Below are 13,615 nucleotides of genomic sequence, written 5' to 3' on the forward strand. Positions count from 1 at the left end.
GCCCCGCGCCCCACCGTCGCCCCGCCGCCGCACCCAGCCTTCTTCGAGCCGCCACAACCCGCCTCCCACCCGCCGCGCGCCCGCCTCTCCAGCGCCGCGCTCGCCGAGTTTGCGCACGTCGCGCTCCGCCTCCACCGCCGCCCGGCCTCCGTGCCGGAGACGAAGCGCGTCTCGCATCGCGTCGCCGCGCGTGCCTCCGCTGCGCAGCGCCGCCCCGCCCGCCTCCGCCGCGCCCCGCCGTCCCCCGTGCGCGCCCGCGTCGCCGCCTACCTGCGCCGCGCCGCAAGCGCGCGCGCCGTCGCCAGGCAGATCGTCTCGCGCGGCGGCCTCACGCTCGACAAATGCGTGCGCAAGGAGGATTGCAAGGGCTCCCGCTGGTGCAAGGAGCGGTCCAAGCTGCTCACGGGCGAGGAGGAGTTCTGTGCCACGGGGGAGGACTGCGTGTGCTCGCCGAGGGAGGTCCCCGCGCAGTGCAGCTCCAGGGCCGATTGCGTTAAGGGAGAGGTCTGCGCCGCTTTGACTGCCGTCGATGGCAAGCCGCAGATTTGCATCTCGAGGAATACCGCCGAAAGTGGCGACGTTGAGGTGCAGGTCACTAAGGATCCTACGCCGCTTCCTGCGACGAGTGATGGCGCTGGGAGTGGTAATACTGGTGGCGATGATGATGATGAAGACGACGATAGTGAAGGTGGCAATGACAACGATGGAGACAGCGACAGTAACGGAGATGATGATACCAGTAGTGGAGGTGGTGATGACAGTGACACCGATGGTAACGGTGAAGACGATGACATGACGGGCGATGGCAGTGATTCGCCTACGGGCACAATGCCAGAGAGCAGCGATGAAGGTGACACAACAGGAGACTCTGATGAGAATACCGATACAGAAAGTGGTGCGACGGCCGAGCCCTTGCCAAGCGCAACTTTGGAAGATGCTGAAGACGATGAGATCTGCATCGACGCTAGGGCCCTCAGCCATCTCAGCAAGAAAGACCTCGTCTTCAAGAACCATAAATGGGCAAACGTCCTGTGCGATGACATGGGAAGCTGTGCGACCGCCGGTCACATGGTGAACTTCAATGGCCGTGCCATGAGGATGAAGACATACTGCATTCTCGTCAAATGTGTTGAGCGTGTCATGCAGGTTAACAGCCCCCGCTACTCGCGTGGACTGCAAGTTGACTCGAGCACAGAAGGTCTCCGCTTTCATGCTTTCGCAGCCAGGTACAACACCAGAGTTGAGGAGGCAGTGCTTGCTTTCGCTGTTCGAGCTGGTTTATAGAATCACCCTGGCCCGTGTTGTATAGAGTCTCGCTCAGAAGTATCGGCATGCCAGAGGCAAACAACCTCTACACATCTTCGAGACCACTGCTGTGCCCGGAGCGTTTTGGTCTGGAACAAAATGGCTTTCGCTCCCACTGGCACACAGCAGTCATTTTCGGACTGCCTTATTTGCCGTAGGTATCTAACATTGAAGCACAGGATGGGGATTTGCTTTCGAGGTCTTGTCTTTTGTTTCATGCGGGGTAGTTTACATCTTGTTCACAAATTCGTATGTCTGCGTAAATATTTTCTATCACACAGGATGAGTTCCTACGTTGCCTTCATTGGACGCAAGCATCGGCTTGTGTGCACCCTATTAGCGGCATGGCAACTCGTATTTCAGATTCCGTCCATTTCAAAAACTCTTGCTATCTCAATTTCACCCGTCTCACTGCAGAGGTGTAGAGAAGCCAATACGAGGCAACAGACCCTCGCTTATTTTGTCACACCAGGTCAGTTCGTCCACCTCGCGTTCTGCCGCTACATTTTAGCGGAAGTTACCTCCGATGACGTTTCCTAGAGTCTCTAGCAAAGAGACGAGCAATTCAGGATTCGATCAACTTAACCGCTCTTGTCTGCAATGGGAGCCTATCCTACGTGCTGTTGCGGTCATGACATGTCTAGTAAAGTGCGAGAAAATGATATGCGAGTATGACGGATATTGCAATATATACATCACTGGAGTTCCATCGCAGACGAATCGCATGCCATCCGCCAGCGAGCAAAGAGGCCATACGTAAAGAAGCGCACTGGAGCATTAAGATGGGGACCTCCATCTAGTCTCAGAAAAGGCCTTTGTCAGATCTAAAAACTACTAGTTTAGCGTCAGTGCAGTCTTTATGCTCATAGCACAATTGCCCATCCGGAATAGCTCCGACAGAGGTGCGCTCTAACCAGCCCTAGCTTGACTTGCAAAATGAATAAAAAAATCATCAGCTGGAATTCTTGATCTTCCATCCTTTCTAAATTCAATTCGACCTGCTCCTTGAGAAAGGAACCCAAAGAATGAAATAAGAGAGCAGGGCGAGCAGTGCTTTCACTGTTTCTCTCCGAGTAAAACAACATGGTTACAGTCCCAAACCACCTAGATTAAATACTACAGACCAGCGCGAATTGCGATATGAATTGCCATTTCTTCTACCTTCGTAGAGTAGCGGGCTGCGAAAGATGTGAAGTGCAAGCCCTCGGTCTTGGACGGAATCCGCAACCCGCGTCGATATTTCGGACTGTTAACTTCAATTGTTCTTTCAGAACACTTGACGACCAAACAATAAGAGCGCATCATCATGGCTCTGCTCTTAAATACCACCATGTGGCCTTCGGTCGCACAACTGCCTTGCGAATCGCACAACACGCGAGCAGTGGAGTGCTTCCCAAACACAAGTTCACCTGCACCAAAATGAGACAGGGCGCCAGCATCTACACATATGGGATCCTCTGTCTCAGACGGGGCCTCAGACTCGGTTTCGCCTTCTGGGGAAGCAAGCACACTTTCTGGAGAAGCGGATACGGTTTCTGGAGATGCAGACACGGTTTCTGGAGATGCAGACACGGTTTCTGGAGATGCAGACACGGTTTCTGGAGATGCAGACACGGTTTCTGGAGATGCAGACACGGTTTCTGGAGATGCAGACACGGTTTCTGGAGATGCAGACACGGTTTCTGGTTGGGACGTGGGCCCAAAACCGCCATCGGCGTCATCCGACGGTCTCATTTCCATAGTTACTGTTTCTGACGGGATTGCATCCGTAAGGGCAGACGGTTCTGGTATATCAGTTTCGGCTACTCCAATGATTTCCTCCTCACCGGGACTTGATGTGTCATCAAGAGTCCGAGTAGGTTTAGCAGAGGGCTCCGGTCCTCCCGATGCATTCGGCTTGATTGGTCGCCGAGGAATGTCATCAGACACTGACATAATAGCGTCCCAAGGTTCCATGTCTGCAGAGACACAAAGGACATAATCGAGCCAGTCCCAGTTCAAGTGAGCACACACCTCTCCAGCCTCACAATCCGCGTTCAGAGTGCAAGTTTGTATTTCGTCTGGAAGGCAGATACATTTAAATTTCTCTCTCTCTGCGTTCGTGCATTCCTTGGGCACCTTGATAAAATCGCGTCTAGCCAAGATACATTTACGATTTCCCTTGCACTCGAAATCTTCTGAACAGATCTGCATTGTTTTCCCGGCGGCAGCGTTCCCCGGACGCTTTTCATCGTCTGGTCTGGGTGCAACGGTTTTGATATCTTTGGATGCTGATGCCACACGCGAAGCGCAATAAAAGATCCCAGTTTGCTGCTGCAGTTGTATGCATATTTCTCGACTGTCTTCGCAATCGGCGTTCTCCTTACATTTCTGTAGTTCTTCTGGAAGACAGACGCAACTGCTTGCCTTCGTCGTGCATGGTAATCGGCTTCTTGGATCGTCTAGTTCCCCGAAAAGATCCCAGCATTTCCGTGGGTCCTCGCAGTCTTCCAATTTTTTACATAGGTCGAAGGTGACTCCCTTTCGCAGCGCTCCCCTAACTGTTGCTGGTGCGTCAGAAGTCGCACGTCTCGCAGTTTGCAACCGGCTGTTGTGAGAGAGAGGGAACGAGGCTGCAGTGGCTACGAGGAAGACAAAGCAGGCGATAGAATGGAGGTGGGTCATGGCGGGAAACGGAAAGAGTTACAGTCACAAAAAGAGGAATGCCAGTGGACGACGAGAGCCGGTGGCGGGGAGAGTTGGACAAAAGGGGCTGACTCTGAGAATTGTAAATTGCACCCATGGGTTCTCTGGCCGCCGGAAATCCGGTTTAAGTTGTAAAGGGTTGATCGTCTGTCAATTCTGATGGGTTAATGCCTGAGAAGCAAAATCCTGTCACTGGGCAATATAGTGTGTTTTAAGACTCAATATCCCTATTGTAAGCTGTTTAGCATCGAATGTATTGTGTGACTGCTTAGCTATTACTACCAATGAAACTCCGATCGTAAGCGCGCATGAGCATAAAAGAACCTCCTGCAAAGCTCAATCTCACCATACTTGCATGCATTGTAAAAAACCCAAAAATCTCTGGTTGACATGGATGTCCATCTTCGTATCATATCACATTATGTCACGTGGTCACGGAGGGGGTACATCTACTCGAATTAAGTAGATGCCTCTCGTTTTGGCATGGAAATACTGTTTGATAGGCGCAGCGTGCTGCGACTACTTGCATGTTTGCTCAAACCTCGATAAAAGGCGCCATCGCATACATCGCTACACATCGCATGCTCTACCAAATCTTGCCATAAGAGATGCCTTATTCGCGCAAAACGCAAGTGTGATGGCTATTTCTCGTATTAGGGTCCTTTCGAGTGTGACCCAAAGCCATTGAACCGCTGTGGCTTGAGAATGCGGTACAGTCCAGTACACGATTTAGTGCTAGGGCGTGCTACAACGCAAAGTTTTGCACTATTGAGGGTGTGGCACTATGACAGGAAGCTTTCATGAAGGGCTGAAGGCGTCCCATTGGGCTCCACCCAATATAGGACGTACACGTGCCGTGCTATGATAACCGTGACAACCGGGTTTGTGTAGCACTAAACCGAGAGAAACACTATTAAGGAGGGCACTAAATCGTGACCCCCCGTTGTACATGGTCATGTATGTATCTTCTGTAAAGATGCCGTTTACACGGGATGCTGAAAGAAATCCTTTTTTGTTGACGTGTGCTCCTCGATGGAATGGACCTTGGAGGATTGTCTTGAAAGACTTTAATTAAAATGCCACTAATTATGCAGAGGATGTTCTGACTTCGGACAATCCTTGCGAAGAGCCTCACCATGCTGTAAAGTGCATTAGATGCATTTCCCCTTTAAATGGACTACAGTATAATACTGCATTGCCACAGATCTGGATGGTGCGAGGGGAATATTTCATCACTTCTTTACTGTACCCGAGCGTACAGTACCTCCTGGACTGTGGATCAAGGCCTCTTCAGAAGACGCCGCTTTCGAGAAAACTACAAGGAAACATCTATTGTCTTTCTATTCATGCGAATATGAACCAATGTGCAACCTTGCACAACCACAACGGGAACCACTCCACCCGTATCGAGCTCTTCAACCAGATAGATGAGCTCCTAGGGGGAAAACTACGGCTTGCCGATGAAAAAATGTTAAGCAGGGTTACATCAACGATGACGTCTGATGGGAAGCGGAGCAGTGCCATGCTAGCTATCTTAGTGCTGTACGAAGTCTGCAAATGTAACCTAGTGAAGATACTGTATGTAACCGTAACGGTTACATAGGTAACACGCAGTCTAGAGTGTCAACTGTATTGCCTACACGACAAGTGATTTGCCTCATACGGTACTGTACCCTTGGGTACGGTCAGGTGTTGACCTCACATCCAAACCAACTTGAGGGAAAGCAAATCACAGTTGGAGTAGTATGAGGAGTACTGTATGTGTACACGTGTATATCGTTTCTCACCAATCTTACCACTTCTCAGAACAGATAAGAATCTCGGCAACTCCTACTGTACCGACCCGAACTTTGATGGTATGGCATACAGTACTGTACCGAACGGTACAGTATGCCATACCATCAAAGTTGTGCTACGCACATGACTGAAGTTGACCCGCTGCATTTTAAGCAATGCATACAGAAGAGGAGCTCTACTGTGTGAATTGCTTAAAGTGCAGCAACAAGGCGAGGCACTGCGGCATCTCCACTCATCTGTGACACGATGGTGTTTCAAACTGAACTGTGAGCTTTCCTCTTATTTCGTGCAACTCACGACATACAGGGAGGAATCATAAATATGCATTGCAAATATGGAGAAGCGCGAAAAAGTAATGTCCCTGTGAGGAGCTGTGCATGGGATTGAAACAATTGAGTGTGCAGTAATCACGTAAGGCGCAGCATACGAAGCTTATCCGCAACATTTGTTGTGCTCGGATGTAAATCTACCGCCTTTCTTTATTTCACGTCCTGTCGGGTTTTCGTTTATTGCTTGACAGCGCCTGGTCTCGTCAGCTCATGAAGAGGCGGTCTTGACGTATGCAGTAGAAGGAAATGCAGAAGGCAGGATGAATGAAGAGGAAATGAACAAATGCGTGGGTGATAGCACACCTGCTCAAACACCGACCACTCCGGTTTCTGACCTTTTCTCCCTGTAAAGGGCTTTCTTTTCAGAGGCCCTCATGATCATCAAATGGCATCAGTTTCTTGCGAGTCAGGGTCTGAAAGGTTAATTCAATCAGTCTGGAGTTAAGGAGCAACGTTGCGCGAAACTCGAGATAAAAAACGCAAGCGGGGGTTTCTGCAGGCCAAGGCAAGACGTAGTTTCGTCTTTCCTCGTGGCGCGTCACGAAATGTGATTGCCAAATATCGCAGGGTTTCAATGTACAATTTTGTAGACCTATCCGCGGCTTAACCGCTAGTAGTTTTCATTTACATTCCTAATCTGATTGCAATAGACAGCACGGTCTCTTCCATGACGGACGAATGTTTTGCCGCGAGGTGAATTTGGCCTCCTTCGATTTCGGTGGTATGCTCACCCCACGTTTATTTCTCGGGACTTTTCACAAACATACATCTTTCGGCGCAGTGTACATGCTTGCAATTCGTCCTCATCATCATGGTCCTCCAACGATGCAACACTATGTGTCCTTTCGTCGCAAAATTGTCATTCGAATCACACAGTGCTCTCGTTCATGCCGTCTTGGCGGACACAACGTCCGTTTGAAGGAGATGGCTGAAGGCCGTTGCATCGATGCATGCATGCACCCTCTATTGAGGATGTCGCAGATCTGGACCTTGATGAAGTTGAATCAATCTCTAAACCGGGGGCGCCTGCTCCCGGAGTCTGTTCACTTCCGTCGCCAGCCTCGGGTAACGGATGCTTGAGGTCGATGGTTGTTAAGGCGAGCCACCGACAGCTCCACTGGCATCCTACAACGGCTTAGGAACAATAAGGTCGGGTTCTTTCTCTATGGCATTCTGCGATACACAGATCGAGGCACTTGTGTCCCTTTCAATCGCACAGACCTCTCCCGTTTCACAGGGACCGGAATCTGAGCACAACTCTAACTGAATTGGAAAGCATCTGCAATTGGGATACAGCGTGCTTGGACAAGGAATGCGAGCGCTAGGAGGCGATCGATAGCATTCTCGTGTACCTACACATTCCGTGGACAACATGCATTTCTCCAATGTGAGCCTCCCTGAAGCGTTAGCCGTGGTGGTGCCCGGGGTCGGGGACGGCGCCAGAAAAACGTCAGGGAAGGCGGTGGCAGTGCTTGCAGACAGGCAGACGTTCTGGATTTCGCGGGACGGGTACGTGACACAGATCTCCCCCTTGGGGCAGTCGTGAACAGTATAACAAGATCTCAGCGAAGGCGGGAGGCAAATGCACGGGTCGCGCCCTTCGCACGGCTCGCTCATCGAGTCGATGCCGTCGAAGAATGTGCAGTCCCTGTCGCCGGCGCAGTGGCGCTGCTCCTGGCAATAGTCGAACGTGAGGCCGGAGAGGGCGGTGTCCGGGAGGGCGTGCGGATGGTCGGCGGGGATCTCCGTGAAGGCCGGGGCGTGGCGCTCGACGGCGGCGGAAACGCAGAAGGAGGTGGGGAAGTCGGGCAGCATGACGCACACCTCGCCGGGGACGCACTGCGCGGTGCTCGCGCACGGCTGCGGCTCCGGCGGGAGGCAGAAGCACTCGGGGTGCGCGGAGCAGAGAGTGGAGGACGGGAAGGAGGAGATGTCCAGGCAGCGGCGCATGGCGGCGCACGCGGACGGGGTGGCGCACGCGTCCAACGTCAGCCCCCTGGGCGCGGCGCTCGCATCGGTGGCATTGGGGGTGCGGGCCGGTTGGAGGCGGTGCGTGAGGATGGAGAAGAGCGGGAGCGCGGCGGTGTGTTCCAGAAGGGTGGGCTGGAAGGCGCGGCGGCGGGATGCGTAGGAGGCGGAAGGTGTGATTGGGTGAAGTGTGGAGTGTAATGATAGGAAGTCAGGGGGCGGTTGGCGGGGGTTTGGTGGGGCGGAGGTGGCGGGCGGGATGAAAGGGGGCGGGGGAGGGCGGCCGGTGAGGTTGGAATGCGGTGCGGCGACACGTGCGACGGAGGATGCGGAGGGGATGAAGAGAACGAGACAGATGGCGAGGAAGCGCATACATGTACTTCCAGGGCGCGAGCGTCCGCCCCCCGGAATAGTCGTGGTAGAGGACGGACGAGGAGGACGGACGAGGAGGTCGGCAAAGGGGTGCGTGCGTGTGGGCCGATTGCGAGGATATCAGTTTGCGCGCTGCCGATGTGCGTGGTGAAACGCAAGAAAGCGGGAGATGCACAACGGAGTACGGCGCGTGGCGCATCGCATCGCACGTATCATGACGCAACCTGTCCAGCTGGACAGGTGGACACGACTGACAACGCCAGCGGATGCGACGGCGCTGGCCCATTAGAGTTTTATTAGGACCCGTAAAAGGGAAAAGGGAAGGAGAGGTGATCACGAGACTTCACAGCACGCAGCTGTGTGTAATGCACGTAGCGTAGAAACTTTTTTCTTTTCAGGAAACACTTTCGAAACTCGTGACTTTTTTTTTTTTTTTTTTTACATTTTACATCGAGTCGTCACGCAGGGGGCTCCGTCTCCTTCTCTACTGTAAAGTTCTCGACGATATCGACCTACGCCACACTGATCTCCCCGTAGTAGACCTTTGGGCGGCCAAATCGATGCATACACCGTGAAAGGGGACCCCCAGGCATCATGTTCCATGATTCACTCGTAAGGTAAACCTGACTCATAGCTACGGTATCTTACCCTTGGTACCTCATCACTTGAGTCAGCGTCATCCGTTACAGCTTCTCTATCGCCTGGTTTATAGTTTCCGATCAGGCATAAGCACATCGCCCATCTCTCTTGCAACGCTCTTTCGTTTATAGTCCTGTACAATTCCCCGCCGTGGGCCACATCTCGATTACGATACCGAATAAAAACTTGTCTACTATCCAGCAACATACCACTGTACGTAAGAGACAACGGAAACGTGGTATCCCTCCACAATCTCCTGTCTCTGACAGCACATCGGCACATCCGCCCTTCTAACCCGCATTCATCACAGGCAACCCCACTACTCTCCCAAACTTTCGTTGCGCTACCTGTCAATCCCAAAATTCTATCGCCACCTATCCACGCGGTGCGAAGAGAGTGGCAGCTCGATCGCCTCGTCATCACGCACCACGCATTCGTGCAGCTCCCCACGGAATCGATACCAGATACGAAGAACCAGATCCTCCTTCTCGCCGTACGCACTCGGATCCCAGAACCCCATCAATGTTGACTTGGTTCCCGACACCACTTGCACAGCGCTGTCTTCCACAAGCATCTGCACACAATCTGTCACATCCGCAATCTCCATCTCTATCTCTCTTCCATCAAGACTGTCCGAGGAAAATCTCATTTCCTGTACTGCCTTTGCATCCCCATACGCCGCCCGCTCGATAAGCAATCCACATCCACTAATCCCATCAATTTCTACCTCTTCCTCCCGTTTCCGCGACCGCTCGATACCTTCCTTCATCAGTATCAAAGCCGCCGCGGCTTCACTCTTCCCGTGCTTCAGAGTGTCAGCCCTTCTCATTTTCGCATCCTCTCTCTCCTCGCTCTCCCTCTTCTTGTGCCATGGGTCGATGATCAAAATTTGTACAGCTGAAACTCCCAGCGACGTTACGATCGCGGCTGCCGTGGCCGTTCGCGCATCGCACACCGATGACACAAGCACTATCGGCAAAGTGAATCGATGGCCCGATCGAGTAATTTTCAGTCTCCAAACAACTCCCATGTTGCCAAATGCCACCGACGTCCCCCATGCCGTGTCGGAAAGCAAGTACTTTTCGCCGCCTCCAACCTCAACCTCCCATCCCATCGCTCCCACGTGACCGCGAACCTTGACACTAGCTCCACCAGGGCCTGTAGGCTCGCATTTATCCCATAGCGGAGCATTCTGACCAATCGGCCTGCGAATAACGAAGCCAAGGGACGCTTCCAAAGCGCTGAGTCTACCAGTCCATCGCCATCCCATCGGATCAATAAGATATGTAAGCTTTTCAAATACCCACGCGATTCTCCCGGCCGCCCCCGCTTCTTCATCATCATTTGCTCCAAAATCATCTGCCCCTTTCGCAGCATTCGGCTTGCTTTCGGGCATATACTCATCGTACGCATCTCGCTTCCATGTGAAGACATAGCCCGGAGCTGCACCAAACGCCCATGAGGTACTCGCCGTACACCGCTCGTCAAATGAGCGAGCGCTGGTCAGTGCTGTGGTCAGACCTCTTCGCTCGGGGTCATAGCTCGCCTCAAACGAGGCGGTCATGTGTTGGGAAAGCGCACGGAAAGCCTTGAAGCCAAAGTTGACTGTGCGGCCGCGCTCCAAGGGGACGTATGCGGTTGCCTCAGCGTTCATGTAGGCATCAAGCTGGCGGCGGAACGACAGGGCCAACTCACCAGCACCGCCTCTTCGTCCCCCTTTTCCGAAGGTGCTGCTTTGGGCAGAATAGCTGGCCTGAACGGTGTTTTTCTGAGATACATATGCCGTAGCCACGGTGGAGACGCCAACTTGGGAAAAAACGGGGAGGCCACTCGCTGTGAGAGGTTCAGCGTCCTCCAAAGCGACAATCAGGCCCGTGGCGTCGATGGTGGGCTCAAAAGAATTAGTGACGGTGAAGTAAGCATCGCGCGGGGAGTTAGATCCGGGGGAAGGACCGCCGGGGGCAGAGTCGTTTCTGAAGCGCTCGGCAAGATCGGAATATGGGACGAGCTCCATTTCGTGGGAGGCAGCGACTCTGGCTGCGTGCAGGCCGAACTCATCGTAGAGCTTTCGGAGCTTGTCGTCGGAGAGAATCTCGTAGGCTTCCTTGACGATGGTGAAGCGATCGGTGGCGGCGGACTTGGCGGTCTCTTCCTGGTGCTTGTCCGGGTGGTGAAGCTGCGAGAGCTTGCGGAACGAGCGCTTGAGATCTGAGGCAGCGGCGTCGCGCGAGACGTTGAGGGTGCGGTAGAGATCGTCGTCCTGCGGCGGCGGCGGGGAGGACGGGGGCGAGGCCATGTTTCCGGGGGTGCGTTGGGGTGTGGCGGCGTCGGGGTGACATGTATCGGGGATTGGGTGACTGGCGGCAGTGCCCGTCGCTGTGCTACTCTGAAGCGGCAGCTGGAGGACGCGGTGGTGGGGAAGGGAGGCGGTGCTCTGTAGTGGGTCAAAGACATGGCGGTGCGGTTCGGAGGGCTCGGTCAGGCGGAAGGCGGACGTGCGGAAGATTTTGCGAAAATATTTTAAAATTCGCGGATGTTTTCGTTTTCGTTGAATTAGCCACACGTGTCCACGAATTCTGAGACGATTGGAATGCGGGAATGGGACAGCGGCGAGCACATACGCAAAAGACACAAGATGGCACTCTCGCTGTAAAGCAAGGGGTAGTCTGCGTGACGTGCGGGTGAGGAAAGACGTGTCCGCCACTACTGTACATGTGTGTATAGCATGTGTGTAATACACACTGTGTATAGTGTGTACTGTAGCTTTCAGCGACACCTGCGATCCCCGGTCCCCAAGATGCTTAACTTGCTTTGAGAAGCCCCCTACAGTGCACGAAACTTGCATGAATACACCCCCACCACCACTGTCACTGGGATATAAGTGCACTATTGACACCGTTTCCAGACACCGCTGGCGCATCACCCCTGGCAAGCTCTCGCCTGAATGCGAATCTGAAGGCCATTTTCAGAAAGCAGAGAAACACTCGGACGGGAGGCACAGCTGGGTGTGTGCGACATCTGCGAGGGCGGGCTAAAATGGGGTCCAGAGTGGCGATGCTGGCGACACAAAATGCGACAAGTCGTACTCGTCTCATACCATGCTGAGAACATAGCGCTGATGTAATGACCCCTTACGGATCCCGAGTCCGGGATGGGCCGCAGCGCGCGTGTTCCTTCTGGATGGGAGGCGGTGTTGGGGATACTGTATGCACAGATGGCAGCTGAAGGAACTGGGGATTTTGATAATTGGGCGGGTGAATCAGCGGGGCGGTTAGAGAGGGCATTTTGAATTGGAGAATGGGACGGAGCCGAGGGTGTGGTTTGTTGGTGGTGGGGGTGCTCGACACTTGGGCGGGACGTGCGGCAATGATGACGGGTGATGACGGGCGGGGTCAGTGTCATAGGAGATGTGTTGTTTGGAGGTCCTAGGTGAGGGTGTGTAACCCTGACAGTAGATACGGTCGGGGCGGGAGAGGAGAGGCAGGTAGTGGCGGGGGTCTTGGCGCGGGGCGATAGCATGGCACATTTTCGACATCATCGGGAGGAAAGCGTTTAGAGAGGGGTAGACTCTAAACTGTGTTCACCTGAACTAAAAGTGTTCACCCCTACCCCTCTTTAAACTTTAGAGAGGGGTAGGGGTGAACACTTTAGCGACGGCACTGCGTTGCGCATGTACGCCATGTACAGTGGTGTCATCGGGTGACACCGGCGGCGTACAGCACGTGCACGTTTTGCGAAGGCGAGGCTCCACGTATCGTAGGGATGGCATCTTGTGCGCGCGCAAGCGCGGCGGGCGGGTGCCGCGACTGTAATGTGGAGGGTGGGCCGCGGAAGGTGCGGTGGTGGGGTCAGAAAAAATAGCTTACGCGAGGTGAAGGGGAAGGGGAAGGGCCGTCATGGAAACCGCGTGCGGCAACTGATCTGACGAACGGGAACGCCTGTTGCTTCGAGTCGGTCACCACGTCATGCCGTCAAACGGCGCATACCGTACGTCGTTGCTTCTGTTTCCTCCCTGACGTGGCCCCCGCCTGACACTCCCTGACGCAACCACCCCAATTACCTCCCCCATCCCCTCTTTCCCGCCCCCCTACCCCGCCCCGTCCCCTCAACTACATTCACCCCACTTTAGTTACGGCCCCCCCTCCCGTCTTCCGATTTGCACCGCTCTCACCCTACACGCCTCCCATGCCCCTGCCCCTGCCCTACCCTACCCCCACCGTGACTCCTACAAGTACAGCCGTCCACACCCTTACCCCCCCCCTCTCCCCCCCCCCCCCCCTTACTTTCCCCACCCCCCATCCACCATGCAAGACGCCTACCGTAACCAGGCCCTCCCCCGCTCCGTCGACGAGTACATCTCTCCGTCAAACTCCATCGCCGCCGCCCTCGCCGCCGCGCAGTCCTCGACCACGCACGCGCCGTACCCGGAGATGTCGGCCCCTTACTCCGCGCCCATCCACTCGCACTACCCCATCCCCGCCTCCAACGCCATCATCCGCCCGACCGATGACCCCTCGTTA

The 13,615-nt window shown here is 54.2% G+C and overlaps 6 protein-coding genes; 3 read left to right on the forward strand and 3 right to left on the reverse strand.

The window, feature by feature from the left end:
• Positions 1-1,284, forward strand: part of CHC_T00006721001 (hypothetical protein) — a 2,235-nt gene extending 951 nt beyond the window's left edge. Inside the window, exon 1 of the mRNA XM_005718857.1 lies at positions 1-1,284. This exon is cut by the window's left edge and continues 951 nt beyond it. Coding sequence (XP_005718914.1) covers positions 1-1,284 — 1,284 coding nt within the window.
• A 2-nt stretch (positions 1,285-1,286) lies between these two features.
• CHC_T00006722001 (hypothetical protein) lies at positions 1,287-1,523 on the reverse strand. Its single transcript, XM_005718858.1, has one exon. The coding sequence runs from the start codon at positions 1,521-1,523 to the stop codon at positions 1,287-1,289; it is 237 nt and encodes a 78-aa protein (XP_005718915.1).
• A 1,229-nt stretch (positions 1,524-2,752) lies between these two features.
• On the forward strand, positions 2,753-3,286 carry CHC_T00006723001 (hypothetical protein). Its single transcript, XM_005718859.1, has one exon. It carries the CDS (start codon positions 2,753-2,755, stop codon positions 3,284-3,286), a length of 534 nt encoding a protein of 177 aa, XP_005718916.1.
• A 3,508-nt stretch (positions 3,287-6,794) lies between these two features.
• On the forward strand, positions 6,795-7,196 carry CHC_T00006724001 (hypothetical protein). The gene has a single exon (XM_005718860.1). It carries the CDS (start codon positions 6,795-6,797, stop codon positions 7,194-7,196), a length of 402 nt encoding a protein of 133 aa, XP_005718917.1.
• Positions 7,197-7,241: 45 nt separating this feature from the next.
• CHC_T00006725001 (hypothetical protein) lies at positions 7,242-8,456 on the reverse strand. Its single transcript, XM_005718861.1, has one exon. It carries the CDS (start codon positions 8,454-8,456, stop codon positions 7,242-7,244), a length of 1,215 nt encoding a protein of 404 aa, XP_005718918.1.
• Positions 8,457-9,201: 745 nt separating this feature from the next.
• CHC_T00006726001 (hypothetical protein) lies at positions 9,202-11,391 on the reverse strand. XM_005718862.1 is given in 2 exon segments: positions 9,202-9,459; positions 9,460-11,391. 1 exon segment carries the CDS (start codon positions 11,389-11,391, stop codon positions 9,460-9,462), a length of 1,932 nt encoding a protein of 643 aa, XP_005718919.1. The 3' UTR covers positions 9,202-9,459.
• Between the last annotated feature and the right edge of the window lie 2,224 nt (positions 11,392-13,615).

The sequence above is a fragment of the Chondrus crispus genome, genomic scaffold (assembly GCF_000350225.1).
Source record: "Chondrus crispus Stackhouse genomic scaffold, scaffold_5, whole genome shotgun sequence".
Classification (NCBI taxonomy): Eukaryota; Rhodophyta; class Florideophyceae; order Gigartinales; family Gigartinaceae; genus Chondrus; species Chondrus crispus.